The 17,869-nt window shown below is 39.9% G+C and overlaps 1 protein-coding gene across 7 annotated transcripts in view; it reads right to left on the bottom strand.

The window, feature by feature from the left end:
- The window catches only part of DLG5 (discs large MAGUK scaffold protein 5), a 141,316-nt gene that overhangs the window by 37,491 nt on the left and 85,956 nt on the right, over window positions 1–17,869 (bottom strand). For 5 of the 7 annotated variants that reach the window (XM_074296739.1, XM_074296740.1, XM_074296745.1 and 2 more), the window contains 6 exons: window positions 15,884–16,143; window positions 13,294–13,606; window positions 9,498–9,728; window positions 5,838–6,022; window positions 2,987–3,112; window positions 1,678–1,810 (listed from right to left, as the gene is read on the bottom strand). In XM_074296739.1, the coding sequence (XP_074152840.1) occupies window positions 1,678–1,810; window positions 2,987–3,112; window positions 5,838–6,022; window positions 9,498–9,728; window positions 13,294–13,606; window positions 15,884–16,143 (1,248 nt within the window). The remainder of the gene's footprint in view (window positions 1–1,677; window positions 1,811–2,986; window positions 3,113–5,837; window positions 6,023–9,497; window positions 9,729–13,293; window positions 13,607–15,883; window positions 16,144–17,869) is intronic. The other 2 variants (XM_074296741.1, XM_074296742.1) reach the window with 1 other exon arrangement.

Below are 17,869 nucleotides of genomic sequence, written 5' to 3'. Positions count from 1 at the left end.
AAGAGCTGTGGATTCGAAATCACTTCTGATTGCAAAGTAAGTTCTGCTACTTATTATTTGTCTGAACTTGAAAGTCATTTAACAGCGCTAGATAGGTATCAACTGCCTCTCTTTAAAAATGCACTATATAATCTTAGGTCTCTTCCAGCTTTAAATCTATGAGTGTATCACTCTAATTCATTTGCCCACATGGTATAAGAAACATATGAAACATAAGAAAGCAAGCTATTTGTACAAAAAGTTATCTAAAAGAACTCATTTATTTATTCAAGGACCATGACTTGAATAGAGAAGGCAGGATCTAGTAGACTATCAAATCTTACTTGGCTGGACAACTTTTGATGGCTTGACCAAGTTTTTAATCTTTTTTTTTTTTAAACTTGGGAAAAGTTCTGTCTCTCTTTTATATTCCATTCACATGTTCTTATATTATAATCATTTCATTTATTAATTAGTTCCATAATGTCATCTTTTGTAATAGCTTCAACAATATATGTCCTCAGTAGTGAAAGACTCAAGAAGATAGCAGAGACTTTTGTTACAAACCAAAATAAAGAAGCATTTACAATATGGTAGATGGAGAACCAGCCTCAAAACCAAGAAAACCAGAATTCAAACAATGTAAAAACAAAAGGTATCAATAAAATTGTATTTTTTAAAAGTATCCTTTGATATATGGGATAGCTCTTTGGGAAAGGGGAGGACAGAAATATAGGAGAGAATCAATGACATACACTGGTTATCCAACTTTGGGCAAGTCACTGAACCACTTAGTGCCTTAAGCTAGAGTGGGCATCAAATTAAAATGTAATAACAGAATTGTTTAACAAAATAAGTAAAAATACAATATAATTTATTTATATGTTATATGTTTCATATATGTTACATATAACATATATATAGCTACATATAATGATTGTTAATTTATGGTTTTCTAAGATGCAGGTAGCAGGGTTACTTATTTTAAGTACTTTCTACAACCACAAGTGGCAGAGAAGGGGCTCACCTATATTGGGAGAAGGAATTTTCTCAAGTGGGAGTTCCCTAGTGAAATCACAGGTACAATCCATTATCTTTATCTCTAATAATAAAGAAAACCAGAATTTACTTCCCTATCAAGGGAAGATAACAATTATAAGAAGGAAAACAGAATGTCTAATCTACATGAATGCCAAAGGCTTAGATACAGCTCTTTAAGAGGATGCTTCTAGATCTCCTAAAGGGAACAAGCATTTTTATATTGCACTTACTATGTGTGACTCATTTTACAAACATTATCTCACTTGATCCTCCCAACAACCCCAGAAGGTAGGTGCTGTCATTATTTCCATTACACTGTTGAAGAAACTGAAGTCGACATTGGCTACCTGACCAGGATCTCACAACAAGTTCAAATGCCTGAGGCTGGATTTGAATGCAAGCTTTCCAGCCCTCAGCAAAGCACTTTATGCACTACCCAGGGCTTCTTAGGCTTAAGGTCACAACCCTTTTCACCTGGGAAAGTTTTAAGTGTATGTGGGTATATAAATAAGTATACAAATCAAATACGTCCTAATGATAAGTCATAATTTTTCAACCTTCTATGAAGATGTGAACCACAATTTAAGAATGAGAAGCTTTGAACTATATCATCTATGTGCCTCTTTCTGGAAAGAAAGAAAATTAAAGGCAACTTACTCTGTCCTTTTCAAATTCTACTACTTCAGTTTCCCACTCCATAGAATCTGTGTCAATGGCTGAATCATGGGAACTATGAGCCATCAGCTGCCGGAAACGGGCCTCCTTTTCCAGCTGGTTTTCCATCTTTTCCCTATGGCAAGAGAGTTTTAGAGTTGAATTTCTTGAAATCAGTGTAATTTTCTTGCCTCCTATACTGCCAAAGCATGGCAAGATTTTTCCATGGCATCTCAAAAGCCTAAAATCATGCATTAAAACTAAAGGACAAAAAGGAATCCCCCGTATACAGCCAAATATTGATATCAGCATTTTTTAATGGTAACAAAGAACTGGAAACAAGACACCCATCAAGGGGGAAATGGATAAACAAATTACAGTCCTTGAATGTAATGGATTTATTACTGTGCTCCAAGAAAAGACAGATCTGACTATAGAGAAGCATGAGAAGACTTACCAAGTGATAGAGTAAAGGAAGCAGAACTAATAAAACAATACACACGACTACAACAAGGTAAATGAGAAAACTATTTCAAAATTATAAAGATTAAGTACAAGAAAAAAATGTGAGAAGACATGTGCCTCTCCCTCTTTGCAGAAGTAGAATGTTCCCAATTATGGAATACTGTACATAGTTTCATATATTTTAGTTATATTAGTTTTCCTGGGGGGTTTTTTCTCCTCTTCCTCTTTTTCTTTAAAAAATATTCTTCATTATAAGGAATAGGTATCTGGTAGAGAGAAGGAAGAGGGATATTGGGGCTTGTAAAAACAAAAGGTATCAATAAATTGTATTTTTAAAAATATTCTTGTTGGGACAGCTGTGGATAGAGCACCAGCCCTGAAGTCAGGAGGACCTGAGTTCAAATTTGCTCTCAAACACTTAACACTTCCTAACTAGGTGACTTTGGGCAAATCATTTAACTCCAATTGCCTCAGCAAAAAAAAAAAAAAAAAAAAAGAACTGGGGCACTTTTTATTATTTCATTTTGACCTTTCCAACAATCCTGTGATACAGGCAGTTTTATTAACCAGTTTTATAGTTAAGAAAACAAGACCAAGAGATTAAGTGGCTTAATTTAACTCAGTTGGACTTTTCAAGCCCCAAGACAGTACTCTAAGCTGCATCTCAAATTGACCCCTGATATCAAAAGCAGAAAGAGTGGAAATCCAGCGTTTCTACATGCCCCATGGTTTAGGGAAAAAGGCAAAGTGAAAGAGACAATCATGCCAGGCTTGATTAAATACAGTAAGCACCAGGCTTTAATAAGGCCTTGGGGCCTGAGGGATATGTGAAAGCACATCCACATACTTCAGCTCCTTAAGCTCTCTGCCAGCATCATTCTTCTGTTTCCTCATATCATCCAAGTTGCGCAAGGCTTCGGCAAGGTCACTCACTGCCCTGTCCCTCTCACGCCGTAGGTTGTCACACAAAGTCCTGGGGAAAAAAGAGTAGAGAATTGAATGAAAGAATTTGAACTCCTGGGACAAAAATCTCCTTCCCCATCCCATTCACTGCTGGTTACAATTGCATTTCAAAAGTCTATCACAAAAAGAACATGAGTGCATGTGGATCAAACCAATATAATAGAATTATATACTTCTGAACAAGATCTTGGTATATTCTAACAAAGTAACTAAATTAATATCTACTTTCTCTTCCTCCTTTTAAGGTTAAAAAAAAAAAAAAGACAATACAAAATACTTTTAACAAATACAAGTAGTCAAATTAAACAAAAATTCCTAGGTTGGCCATGTCTAAAAGCATCTCTCATTCTGCATCAAGAGTCCATCACCATCATCAGTCTAAATGGATACAAGGTTAGACATATAGATAAGATACATCATAAACAAATTTTGAGGAGCAAAGGAAATTACCTTTCAAGTCTATGGATAGGGGAAGAGGTTCGTGACCAAACACAGGATAAAGAGAATCACAGAAGATAAAAAAAGACAATTTTGATTACATAAAACAAAGTTTTTGAAAAATCTTTGCAAAAACAAAAGAAATATAGTTTAAAGTACAAAGGAAATCTAACTGGGGGGGGGGGAACATTTGTAGGTAGTTTCTCTGATAAAAGTCTCATTTCTAAGCTCTATATAGAACTAATTTCAATTTAAAGAAAAAGAGACATTCCCCATTTCATAAATGGTAAAAAGATATTCACTGGCAGTTTTCAAGTTAAAAAAAAACAAAACTAAGTTATCAATAGCCACATGAAAAAATATTCCATGTCACTAACTAGAAACGAAAATTTAAGTAATTCTAAGGATGAATCTTACCCATCATTACATGGGATTTAAATCCAGGTTTTTCAACAAAATTCAACACTCCATCTATTAGATCACACTGCCATTCACCTCCAAAATTATTACCCTCCCCAAATTATTTGTCTGCAGAAGGCCTTTGTAATGATGCATCTATGGTCTAGGAATGGTGAGAGAGTTATCAAAGATACTTTCTCATTAACTCAAAGACTTTGTAGTAAGAGTATATATTTCTTTGTAAGTTGGAGATGGGTTAAGACAGGATCACATAGTGGAAAGAAGAGAGAATCATGGACTTAAAAACATGTGAAACTGCTAAATGAAGCTAAGGGATAAGAGGAGAGAACTCCCTGCCAGGAACCACCAGTGTCTCTATACTTTGGGCAGGGCAAAGCCCAGAAAAGAAAAAACACAAATACACTATGTTGTCATCTACATTAGCCAGCAATCATTAAAAGTTATCATCAGCTTGTTAGTCAGCAACACAAATACAGACCCAGTCCTTCATTCTGGCTAAAAGATGAAAAGATGATAACACAAAGAAGATTCTTGTAACTCTCCAGCTATAAGTTGCCCCTTTCAAGGAGTAATATTTATATATTTATATACAAGTAGCTTGTGAATAAAATATTTTCTGCATATCATATTGTTAAACAATTAACAACTACCTTGTGAAGAAGGAAGCATAAACTTATTTTCCTAATTTTCAAGATGTAGAATAATGATAATAATTAATTGGCATCTATTTTAGCATTGTAATATGTGTAATTATTTCATATGAGTTATTTCATTCAAACCTCTTAAGAATCTTTCAAGGTACCAGCCAGACAGAAAAGTGATGGACTCAAGATACAAAATGAGATAGTCAATGTGGAAATTTGTTTTGCTTAATTATACATATTTATTACAAGGTTTTTTTTTTCTTTTCCTTTCTTTTTCAACTGGGGAAAGCAAAAGGGGAAAAGGTAAATGAGAGAATAAAAAGAAAACTATTTTTGTTAATAAAAAAGTTCCAAAAAAATGTTAAATTCTATAAGTACATTCCATTCTCCCATTTTACAGAAAAGAAACATGAAGTGGGAAAGAGTTTTGATGTTAGTTGTACAACTAACATATACTTGAAACAAGATTCAAACCCCAGGTCCTTCCTTATTGCAAGTCCAGCAAGCATCCTACCCCTATTCCATATTGCCTCATAGAAAAATCAGAGAAGGAACTTCTCCCGAGGATTATCGGGCACAGATATAACAAATACAAAATAGAGTGCTTAAGACTTTTCCAAGTGTATTAACATTTGTTATCTTGTTAGATGCTCATAACATTCCTAGGAAATAGATGGGCAAGTTGGTACAGCTATTACTGTTTCCATTTTGCAGATGAAGGTGAGGACTGTCTGAAGTTGCAGAGCAGCTAAGTAACATTACTGGAACTACAATCCTAAGTGATAAGTTATGTGTTCACATCTGGCTTACTCCAGCAGACTAAGAATCCAAACACTTGAGTTCCTATCCAACAACTTACTGTATGACCTGAATGCCCTTCTTGTCTCAAGATCACAGGTTCCTCCAGGTCAAAGGACTGAGTTACTTAGCCTATAGCAGAGTTGTCAAACTCATGGTTCAATCAGGCTCCAAGCCCTAAAACTCCCAAGTGAACCAAGTGAAAATGCAATTGGAAAATGTAAATGAAAATACAAAACAACATAGATTATGTTAGAAAAACACTCAGTAAATAGGATTTGATGCATTCAGTAGGGCAGCTACCTGAGTACCTTATACAAATTTTTACTTATTGATTAAAATGCATATGAGATGAGTTGTATGGGAAATTTTAGGGAGCTGTCAAATGCCCAAGAGAGAGCCCTTCACCACCTGAACCCCAGAGCGTCAAGTTACCGTATGCTCTCCCTCTCTGCCACAATCTTGTCCCGCTCCTGGAAGGCCCAATCGCGCCTACATTTTGCCACTTCTGCCTCTTGGATGGCTTCCTTGAGCTCCTGGGACATGGCCTCGTACTGTTTCCGGAGCATTTCAATTTCTTTGTTGGCTCTCTCAATGTCCAGGGTTGCCGAATCCTGTATCTATGAGGTCAGACAGAGTGAACAGTTTTATGGACACACCTCAACATGCTAGGTTTAAGTTCTCCTTTCTTGCATCTTATGCATGCAACTAAGGCTCTTAAATATCCTCAAAGGACAGAACACCAGGGGCTATGACCAATCCAAACCACATCCCACCCTGACCCAGCCTGCCCCTTTCAATCCATTTATCATAGTTCAAACTATGACAGAATGACATCTGAGAATGCTTCTACTCCCAACCTAAGCAGAACTCCAGATGTTTATAAGGATACTACTTAAGCCTTAAAGTCTGTTAGCTCCCCAAATATTCTATCTTGTATCTAATTCTACCACAGAATCACAAAACTGGAAGAGAACTCCTAAGCCAATTCCTGTTCCCATTCTAACATACAAGTCAGATAGGTGGGCAATCTCCATGCATTCTAAGAAGAAAAGGGAACCCATTTCCTTCCCGAGGCATTCCACATGACTCTTCAACCCCGACAATGATAAATTAGGTTTTTTCCTAATATTGAAATTTCTACCCCTAGCCCTAGTTCTGGTTTCTAGAGCCAAAGAATATAAATTCATTCTTTTCCACCCTTTTAAAGTCCCCCAACTCCTGCTCTTGAAATATATGAACAAAGAAAGTACATCTTCACTGAACCTTCTCTTCTATAATCTAATTTCTTCACTTCCTTCAGCCAGCCCTTATATAACATGGACTCAAGATTATTCAGCAGCAGCAACAACAACACTTATTAGGTGCTTACTATGTGCCAAGATACTATGCATTCTCTTCTGAGTTTTGTCCAGATTAATCAATGTCCTTTTAAAATTGTAGTCCCCAGAACTAAACATAACATTCTAGGTGTAGACTGAAAAGAGCAGAGTACAACGGGAATATTACTGCCTTATTCCTGGAAACAAAGCCTCTTTTAATTCTGAATAAAATTACAACAGGATACAGCTGAATTATATACTAAAACTGTTCCATCTTTTTGACACAGACTGCTATCTAATCTATGCCTTCTACATACTGAGCTTGAAAAGTTGATTTTTTTGAAATACTTTACATTTGTCAGTAATGAATTTTATCCAATTGAAATTGGCCCAGTGTTCTAGCTTGTTAAGATCTTTTTCATTCCTGCCTCTAATATTCAAGTTATTAGCTAGCTCCCTCATCTGTGGTTAACTTTATTAGCATTTTACCAGGTATACGGCACTGGCCACATACATAAATAGCCAGCCCACAAGGGAGGGGGAAACCAATATAGTAAAGTGGAATGTGTTTCAGCACATAATATCCTTAACCAGGGATCTGGTTAAAGCTTGCCAAAGGACACATGGGGGGAAATGCCCAATCCAAATAAGTTCACTAACCTCTGGAAACTGGAATATCTGACATTATCTCCATCACTTCCATAAACCGGGAGGCATGTCAAAAGTACTCATCTCCCATATTATCTGGCTTATCTTAGAAGATAGCCTGGAGTTCTCTAAAAGGGGGATGAAAACCAGACCCCAAGAATGAAGATCATACCCTATAACCAGGAACACTATAGGCACTGAACCTCCTCAAAGAGTCAAACAACAGGGTAAAATGACATCTATTTCTGCTTCCAACTCCTCCCCATTGCCCAGTTACCCAGAGAACGGAGGGCACTTCTGAAAGACCTGCAGGAGATTTTCCCAAACAATAAATATTTATTCAAACATCTGACTGACAGAAAAAGCAATTTCCTCTAGAAGTGAAATGGGTTAGCATACTTTTTCTCCCCTCCTTATTCCCTGATGCTCTTTCTGGTAACTGAGAATCAGAAATTGGAAATATGAATTAAATTCATTCTCCAAGGGCAAGATTCAACATATACAGAGTTTCCTCTTTCACCCCAAATCTCCTTTTTCTCCCAGGAGCAGCAAAGCAGACACCAAAAGACAAGTCTTGACAGCCCACACAGAATTCCACCAAAGGCCCAGGGACAGAGACCCTGGCCCTGAAGCACAAAAAGCACATGGCATAACGTGGAACGAGACCACATTCAACAGAGGCAGAGCCTTGGAGCTTTAAGGAAAATGTGGGGAACAAAGGAGGAGGCTTCCTACCTTAACAACCTCAGCAGCCTCGGGTGCTAATCCAACCCAAGGGGGAGCTTCTGAAGCTCAGCTTTTCACTGGAGAATACCTTATCTTCCTTCTCGTACTTTTTCCCCCTCTCTCTTTCTCTCCTCCCTGACACACTCAAACACAGAATAAGATAGCACAAATTACACTAGCGTCAGCCCAGTGGCTGTAGACTAAGCCCTTTCTAATAACATGGTGACTGCCATTTTGGGGGAGAGGGATAGAAAGAAGTGAAATTAATTGGTCCCACCCCCAAAAGGCCTATATATTTTTAAAAGATGCCCCAATTACTATAACTGACTTTATTGGGAAGAGGAGAAACTGGGGAACTGGAAAAGGAATTGTGGAATTTCAAAGCTAGGAAGAACCTCAATTCAATCTCTTCCATCTACAACTGAGAAAACAGATTTAGAAGTAAAACATCCAAAGTACCATTAATTAGTCAGTGGCAAAGTGAACACCAGGACCCTGATCTCTTACTCCCAATCCAGGTGTACTTTGTATAGTAGCACAGTCTAGTCATAATTGGATCAGATTTTAAAAATACTGTTTAATGCTCTAGTTGGTCTCTCCATCTTATCTCTCCCTTCTGCAAACTACCCTCTACTCAGCTATCAAAATGGTTTTCCTAAAGTTCAGAACTGACTGTGTCACTCTTACACTTAAAACTCTAGTGACTCTCTATTATCTCCAAGATCAAATATAAAGTCTTCTATTGGTTTTAAAAGTCCTTCCTAACCCAGCCCCTTCCTACCTTTCCCATCACTTCCCACCTTCCTCTTCAGCCACTCAATGACCCACTTACTGAACTCACACTCTATCCCCTGTGTCTCCCATGCCATAATCTTCATTCCCATCTATACTTACTGACTTCCTTGACCTCCACTCAAAGGCTATTTTCTGCAGGAGGCTTTTGTCAGCCCCTCTTACTGCTAGCATCTTCCCCTCTGAGATGCCTTCCATTTATGCTGAGTGTGCACATAATGTCCTCATTCACATAAGTATAACAGTCTCCATGTTGTCCCTTGGGGATCCTGTGATTCTGGCTTCCTACCCTCCAGCAATGAACACAATATCCATCCTACAGTAAGCACTTTATAAATGTTTGTTTGACTGTTCTAGTCTAGAAAAGCCAATTATTAATGGTTAACAATTGCCCACTGATTATCCATCTATCCCCTTTGCCTCCATCACTGGACTACTGTGGGTGGTCCCTGTGACACAGGGGTGGAGAGCTGAGCAGGCTTTCACAGGAACCTCTCCCCCACCAACTCAACGCCAAATTCCCCAGCATGTTTCTGGCTCCCAGTAGGAGCTCCAAAAGGGGAGGTGGGGATTGGGGAGGAACCCCCCACCGGGAGGTGGTCAGTACCTGGCGAGCTTGGTAATATTCCCTGAGTAGATGGTCTCTCTGGATGATAGCTTCTGTCCTCTCTTTCCTGGCCACATCTCTTTCTTCCTTCACTGCCTCTATATCTTTGCAAGCTTGATCAAGCTCTTTCTGGGCTTCCGCCTTGTCCTTCACCTCGAAGCAGTATTTTTCCAGTAACTCATTCCTCTCACAGACTGCCCGATCTCTTTCCACCAGAGCTGAGTTCAGCTCCTAAAACAAGAGCCCATCATTGGCACACATATCACATGGAAGAGAGAGAACAAAAAGCAAAGTTGTCACCCTCCCTCTAGCCAAGGACACATGAAAGGTAGTTTCTATGGGGGGAGTTCCCATTCTACCAACAGGGCCTTCACAAGCCCCAGGGCTTGGCTCAGGTACCGAGGCAGAAAGCAGGATTTGGGTTAGCTGGTGCAGTGGAACAAAGGTGAGGTCCAGCCTTCGGCATCGACTCAGGGTCCAGGTACCAGACAAAGGCCAAAGAGGAGACCCAGGGCAAGTGCTAAAATGTCCTATTTTGTGGACAGGGGTGGGAAAAATCATCTTTATTGGTCCTTGGAGTCATACAACTCTCTTTTTCAGAGCTGATACTTAAGGGCATGTGTGCCCTTAAGAAGGTATGTGCTAACACTGTTCTGGAATTAATTTTGCAGCTAAGTGTGTGTGTGTGTTTGTGTGGGGGTGGAGGGCCAGACACCTGAGGTGGTTATTTCCAATAAGTTCAGGCAGATGCTGGCATGGTGCCATTCCATGCCCTCAGAAAGGCATCATTTAGCAGCCTTACTCTCCTAGTAAGTGCAGTGAGCCAGCACAAGACCCAGTCAGCTAATAAATGGGTCAGACCCATACTGTGACCTTCATCTGTGGAGAACTCCATAACCCATGGCTGGAAGTCATCACCTTGACCCTAATACCCAATTTCAGAGAAAGAAGATATTTCCTAAGCTCCAGATATGGAAGCAGGATGCCTAGGATTGGGGAGAATTCCACATAAAATTCTCAGCTGGCTGGAAAACTATGCAATTCAGATGGGCCAAGCCCTGCCAGGTGCTTGTCCAGGAGAAGGAATAAAGGGGGAATAGGGTAAAAATGAAGTGTAAACAAGGGGACAGAAAGAGAAAAGTAGATTGTTCTTTGCCTTCTCACAGACCAGCATTTGCAGCTTGGAGGACTGAGGTAGATGGGAGAATATGTTTTATTTTCATCAGAAATAAAAGATTCTTACACAAAAGCTCTTACGATGTCAGTCCCCAGAGAACCCCATCCCCTTGGGATGAGGGGAGAGAAAGAAGAAGGGAGGACACAACTTCCAGCCTAACAGGTGAGGTGTCCATTTAGAGCCATTCAGTACGCTTTCTCAGCAAAGTGCCAACCAAGTGTTTGTCTAGGGAAGGAAGATGAAAAGAATCCTTCCCCAAGGCCATGAAACCCTTCTACATGGTTCGAGACAACGGGCAGGCAGGCAGCCTTGGGACCAAGGCTGGAGAGAATCACATTCATCCGCTGCCTAGTAGACCAGCCCCCTGATGATGGGAAAGACAAGCTTCCAAGAGGCATAAATTAAGGTTAGGAAAAGGAGCTGCTGATTGCTCCAAAAGCCTCCGAGGGCATTTTGGGAAGTCCAGCTGTGACTTTGGCAAAACTCTCTTAATAGAGATGAAACTGAGAAGGAAAGGGAAAAGAGAGGGGGAGAGGAAAAGATCTTATTCCTTCCCAAAGTGGTGGGTTTGGGGAGGGAGAAAAATTAGATTCAAGAAAGAATTGTTTCTCACCCTGACAAGACTAAGGGAGCTATTAACCTGGAATCCAAGATGCCACAGCTAAGCACAAAAATAGTTTAATTGTGAGAAAGGTCAAATTGCATAAACTTATAATCTCAGTGCCCCTTGTGCCCTAAGAACAAGGTCAAAGATGACCAAAGGCAGAGATCGAGCTGTGCAAAGCTTCCAGAAATCACACTGAGATACCACCTGCTCTGCACATGTCATCCAAAGCTGGGAGGATCTGCCCTCACCTTAAATGCTAATGTAGAGTTATTCCTTAATGGGCAAATCCAAAATTATTCCTCAATGGGCACCTTTTGGAGACTATAAAGGAAATCTAACTATTGGAACATCCCCATTGGGTCACATATGTGTCATGGGATGGACACTTGGTTTAATGTTGATTTCACCTCATGGGATTCACAACATGAAAGCCTGAATTCCGTACCACTCAGCCTCCCTACCCACTCTCCACCACCAGATACACATACACACACAAGCAGAAAAATAGAGACACATGGGTACAGAACAGTTCAGACAAGGAAAAAAATAAATAAACAAACACCAGCCACTCACTGGAGAATGCCAGAAGACCACAGAAAGGGCAAGCATTTAAGGCAATGTGGCACGCAACAGATCTATGCATGGCAGGTCAAAGGCACTTCTGCACATCGTGGTGGACAGACAAACTCATGAAATAGTGGGAGACTAATAGTAATCTCTAAGGGCAAAGATGTACCTGCCCTATAACCATTCTTCCATCCCCTTTCCTCCTATTTGGATGGTACAGTCTGTGTTAGAAAAAGCCAAACCCTATTTCTAGAAATGGAGAAAGAATCCATGTCCAGAGACCTGATGCTGGAGATGGCAATTTCCTTGGGCAATTATGGTGTACCCTTTTGTTACCCTGACCCTCAAGGGTCTATACTTCAGGGGCAAGAGTTTAACTTCAGAGTTTAGTGGTTCTTGGCCTCCTCCTTTGCCAGGGGGGGTTAGTAGAACTTAGAAGGAGGTTGAGGTTGGATAAGCAGAATATTAGTCTCCAGAGATATCTCCCAGTAGGGGCTATGGTATCAGTTTCAACTGTGACTTAGCTATTAAAGGAAAATTTAGTCCAAAAGGCTTATTCTTTAAGGACATGTGTATTCTTGGAGTATGGACTTTAATATTAGCTGAATTCATCCTTGTATAAACTCTTCGTAACCATCCCCTGACCTCCCCAAATATACTCTATATTGTGAGGCTCTTGAGGATGAAAATAATAATGGCATCTGACACATAATGGAGCATTCAAGTGTACGGAAAATTGTATCATCTCTTTTTTACATTTCCAAAAATCTGGTCAGATAAATGCTCCAAAGATTACCATGCCCTTTTTAAATATGAGAAAATTGATATACAAAAGTGAAGGAGCTTGCTTGTGGTTATATAATTAACTACATCTAAGGAAGAATTTGGACCAGGTTTTCTTCACTTCCAGTCCAACCCTCTTTCCACTGTTGTGTCTTTGAGCCTCTGAACTCATTCTTTTCTCCTATTTCCTAACCTCTTTCCTCCCCCAAATCCCACTTCTTCCACAGCAAAAGTAAAATCCAACCTCAGTCACTTAGTAGTTGTGTAATCCCAGCCAAGTCATTTAAACTCTGGATGCCCTCAGTTTCTTCCATCTATAATATGGGTATAATGGTAGCATCTATGTCCCCGGGTTATTGTGAAGACCTAATGAGATATTTATATATTGCTTTGCAAACTTTAAGTGTTATTTAAAGTGTTATTTATATATACTCTTGCTATCATCATTATCACTTGATAGAACTGAACAAACTAGATAGAACCGTGATGAGCATCTGCTGAAGCAGCTCAAAAAATTTAAACGCTGAGTTACTTTCACTAAAAAAGCCTGGAAGATTACTTCCCAAGCACATCTCCACTTGGTTTGGCCTTTTGTACCAGCTTCCCCCCTCCTCTTCTAGCAGGCAGCCCACACCATACCCTTGGGGGGAGCTCCCGTCTACCTGTCTCAGGGCCTCCATCTCTTCACTGGCCACCCTTTTCTCAGAAGTGGTGTTCTTCAGTTTGGACTCTGCCAGCTCCAGTTCTGTCTGAAGTTTGTCCAGCTCCTTGATGACCTGGTCCCTTTCACTCATGATGAGCTGATACTCATTAAAGACAGAGTCCCGCTCCTCCTTGTACTTCTCCGCATCCTTCAGGGCTTTCAGCTGCATGGCTCTCAAGCGGGTCACCTCCGACTGTAGGCGCTCCATTTCCCGCTGAAGCTCCTTGTTCTGGAGCGTTGCCTTGTTCAAATCCTGCTGCATGGACTCAAAGCTATAGAAAAAAAAGAAGCAAGGCAATGAATGGGGTTAAGCCCAGGGAGAAAGGACCCTTATCCCCCTTGCTTTTATTTTTTAATGCCACTGAATAACCAAGCATGTAGTAACAAGTGAAATCCCCCTATTTCCCAATCAGAAAGCCACAGAGTATCAATTCCCTGGCAACAGAAAGTTTTCTGTATCCTTTGTCAACTTTAGGAGCCAGCTGAAAGCTACACCATCTCTTCTACACTAGAGCTGAGCTTCAGAGCTTTTCTTTTCCTACCCACCCATCCAGATGACAGAATTTTGGAGCAGGAAGGGAATTCAGTGTCATCTAATCCACATCTTCCAAACAAGAGAAATGAAGCCTGTAAAGTGACTTGAGCAGGTTCACACCAATACTCAACTTCCCCTGAGCTCCTAGACAGCTCCATCTGTTCCTCCCCCAGACAGATCAGCCCAGAAGTCACTAAAAGTGATGAAGACTTGAATATTTAAACAACATCCTCAGTTCTACAAAGCATTTTTATCACAACTGTTCGGGATGGCAGAGAGCACGAGAATCATTACTCTCATTTGACAGAGGGAAGAGTGGCTCAGAAAAGTTATGTTTATTGTTCAAGGTCATGCAATAAGTAAGTGACCAATCTGGGTCTTGAACCCAAACTTTTTAAACTCCAAGTTCAGGGCTCTTTCCTTTAATTCATACTCTCTTACCACCCTGAAATATCTAAATACATATCTGGCAGGTGCTAAACCAGTGACATAGACACAGAGTCATAATATAGTAACCCTTCAATCGCAAGGTTAGCACTTTGGTTTTAAAATAGAAACTTCTAGAGAAAAAGGGCCAGTGGGGACATGACTCAACATAGTACCTTGGGAGAAATTAATAGATATTTGTAAAAATAATAATGTGGTGAATACATAATTAACTTTTTAGAGAAAGTTATTCTTAAAACAAGGAATTCACTCATTTTCGTTATCATGACGGATAAGTAGCTTTATTGAAGAGGCCATATCTGTATAGGAAACTCCCAGTGTGGAACTCCCTCTCTCTACCAATGAAAATTAATGTTTTGGGGCAGCTAGGTGGCGCAGTGGATAGAGCACCAGCCCTGAATTCAGGAGGACCCGAGTTCAAATCTGGTCTCAGACACGTAACACTTCCTAGCTGTGTGACCCTGGGCAAGTCACTTAACTCCAGCCTCCAAAAAAAAAAAAAAAAAAAAAAAAGAAAATTAATGTTTTTCTGCCAACTGAAATCTTAGCAAATTGCCTGAGGGCAATAGAAAGTTAAGTGACTTGTCCAGAATCCCACTGCTAGCAAATGTCTACATCTGAACTCAGTTCTCTCTGACTCCAGGTCCAGAACTCTATCCACCAATCTACCTTGAAACCTCTTTTTTTTTTTTGCACACCTCTTCCCCTAATCTCATAATCCGTGAAACAAACATTTGAGATGATCATGCTGGTTCATTAGAGATTGCTCCTATGTCCCCATATAACAAACTCATAACAACCATTATAAATTTCTCAAAGGCCGTGTTACTACTTCTTAATCACAGTATGAATAGGATTCTCCCTGGATGCATTTTTCCCCCTCAGCTTCATTTAAAGGGCTACAAAAGGAATGTGTCCACATGGTACTTGGCTGTGGATTTGTCATTCCTTCAACAGAACCTGAGCAGGCAGTACGGTACTGTGGATAGAACAGTAAGTCCAGTAGCCCTGTGTTCAAATCCTGCCTCAGACTCTTACTAGTTGTACGAAACTGAACATGACACAACCTCTAAGGGCCTCAGTTTATTCAATTGTAAAAAAAAGGGCACTGGACTCAATGACCTTTGAGATGTCTTTCTGATCTATGAGATCAAGAAAGATCTCAAACTGATCTGGGCACTTCCCAATTGCTTCCATTGGCTTTCAGGTCAACCAGAAAGAGTTCTTGGTAGGAATAAGAACTGTTGTAGTTCCCACTCCTCTACCCATCAGCTATGTCATGCTGAGAAAGACTCTTCAAGTCTCTAAGTTTTATTCTCCCAGTTTATGAAAATGGAAACAAAGCCCCTTCCCTGCCCTTCTTCTTAAAGATGGCATGAGGATGAAATGGGATCACATTCCTACTGACTTCAGGGGGATATGGGGTGGGAGCCAGGATCAGCCTTGCAAATCAATAATCCCATGCTGTCACCCAGCCGAATCATCTCGACTGTACTCTTCCAGAGATTGTACTCTCTGGCCCCCTTTTCCCTAGATCCCTTCTCCCCAGCCCTCCCCTGGCTCCTACCGCCTTAGGGATAAGGAGTATTGTTGCTGGAAGTGGATGGATGTGTCTCTCTGTTTCACCAGTGTGTCTGTCTGTTTCTGCAGGCGCCTGTTCTCCTCTTCCATCTGCTCCAGCCGGCTCAGGTCAGTGTTGTGGTTAGCGACCTTTTCGTTGTACCGCTTTCTCAATCCATCATAGTCCTTCTTTAGTCCCTCCAGCTTCCCCATGGCTGTGTCATACAGCGTGTTTAGGATCTCTGATGAACCGTTCTCCTTCAAAACCTAAAAATATAAGTGACTTGTTTATCAAGGGCTCTGGGGTGAAAAGGGAAAGGCTTACTATCTCTCTCCCATGTAAAACACAGAAGTAGTTGCAAGATGGAGATTCACCTGCCCTCAAAAAGGCTTACAGTCTTTTTCAACAGAAACCTCAATCTGATATTACATGAAGAAGGAAATTTGTGCATATGGTAGGTAGAAAAACAAAGGATTTGAGATCAGATCTCTAGTCACCAGCGTTCAGCTAATTTAGAGGACCTTGAGCTCTCTATACATTTTTACATCTCATGAAATTATCACAATGATTATGGTGACTCATTGAGATCTCCTTGAAGAATACTTTAACCTCACTAAACTAAAAAGCACGAATTTTTTAAAAGTATAAATTATTGAATTTTTAAGCCCTATTATTACTTCAAGTAGACAAGATATGAAATGATTAAAGTATCCAGAATTATCAAAGAATAAGGTTGGGAAGCAGCATGGTACAGCAGCAGAAATTCAAGTGAACACCTAGATTCAAATTGTACCTTCCTGGTTTTTTGCATGTATTGGGATGTATTGCCTCCTCCATCATCTCGAGAGTTCCCTTCCTTCAAGTTAAAAATCAGGCACCACCTTGTATTCCAAGCCTTTTCCTGATTCCCCCAAAGGCTGATGCCTTTCCTCCCCAGCTACCTAACCTACCAAACAACTATATTTCACTATTTTCCATTTACTTGCATTCATTTAGACTAACAAATACACTTTTCTCTCCTATTAGAATAGAAGCTTCTTATGAATAGGGATAATTTCATTTTTTTTTTTGCATTTGTATCTCCAAGATTGACATAGTTTTTGGCACACAGGACATATTTAATAAAGGCTTGCTGTTTGATTTCTAGTTCCATATATACATACACACACATATGTATGTGTATATACATATCTATATTATGTGGGTATATATATAATTATGTATATGTGTAAGTTTATGTATTTTTATATTACATATATATTTTTATACACACACACACCTCTGAATAGCTGATATCCTCACAGAACAATCTAATGAAGAAAGTATAATTATTATCCTCATTACAAGATGGACACTGAAGCAGACAGGTTAAGTGGGTCACACAACTAGGAAACATCTTAGGCAAAATTTGAACTCAAGCCTTCCTGCTTCCAAGTCCAGTCCTCTAATCATTATACTTGCCTCAACTTATCTCAGAATTTTTGGAGGCTCAAATAAATATATGTAAAATACTATGCAAACCCGAAAGCCCTGTATAAATATCTAAATTATCATACACGGGTGAATTCCCCAAATAATTAAAGCTTACAACTCTTAAGTCCCAAAGCACTTTAACAAATTTGGACAGAATCTACCTAAAATGTATCACAGAACTGCCTGCCTTCTCAGGCAAGAATGGAGAATATGATTTTAATCGTTTCTGAAGGAATCTACTATAAACAACAGAATTACTGAAGGGCTGAGTATTCCAGCCCCTTAATTCCTCATTGCTCTCGTGCTATGGGACTTTTCTCCTCACGATAAATGACACGACCCTCTGCTGCTGAGGCTTTTGAGTCCGATCTGATTTTTATAGGGTTCTGCTCCTCCACCACTATCAGGCTGCCAGCTGTTAATTCTCAATCCTGTCAGTGCACCTACTCCATCAGATCCTCTCCTTACTCCTAATCTGCCTAGGACTGGAAAAACAGATAACTAAGCTAATTCTACGTA

The sequence above is a fragment of the Sminthopsis crassicaudata genome, chromosome 2 (genome assembly GCF_048593235.1).
Source record: "Sminthopsis crassicaudata isolate SCR6 chromosome 2, ASM4859323v1, whole genome shotgun sequence".
NCBI classification, from domain to species: domain Eukaryota; kingdom Metazoa; phylum Chordata; class Mammalia; order Dasyuromorphia; family Dasyuridae; genus Sminthopsis; species Sminthopsis crassicaudata.
This window is presented reverse-complemented; position numbering and strand designations above follow the sequence as displayed.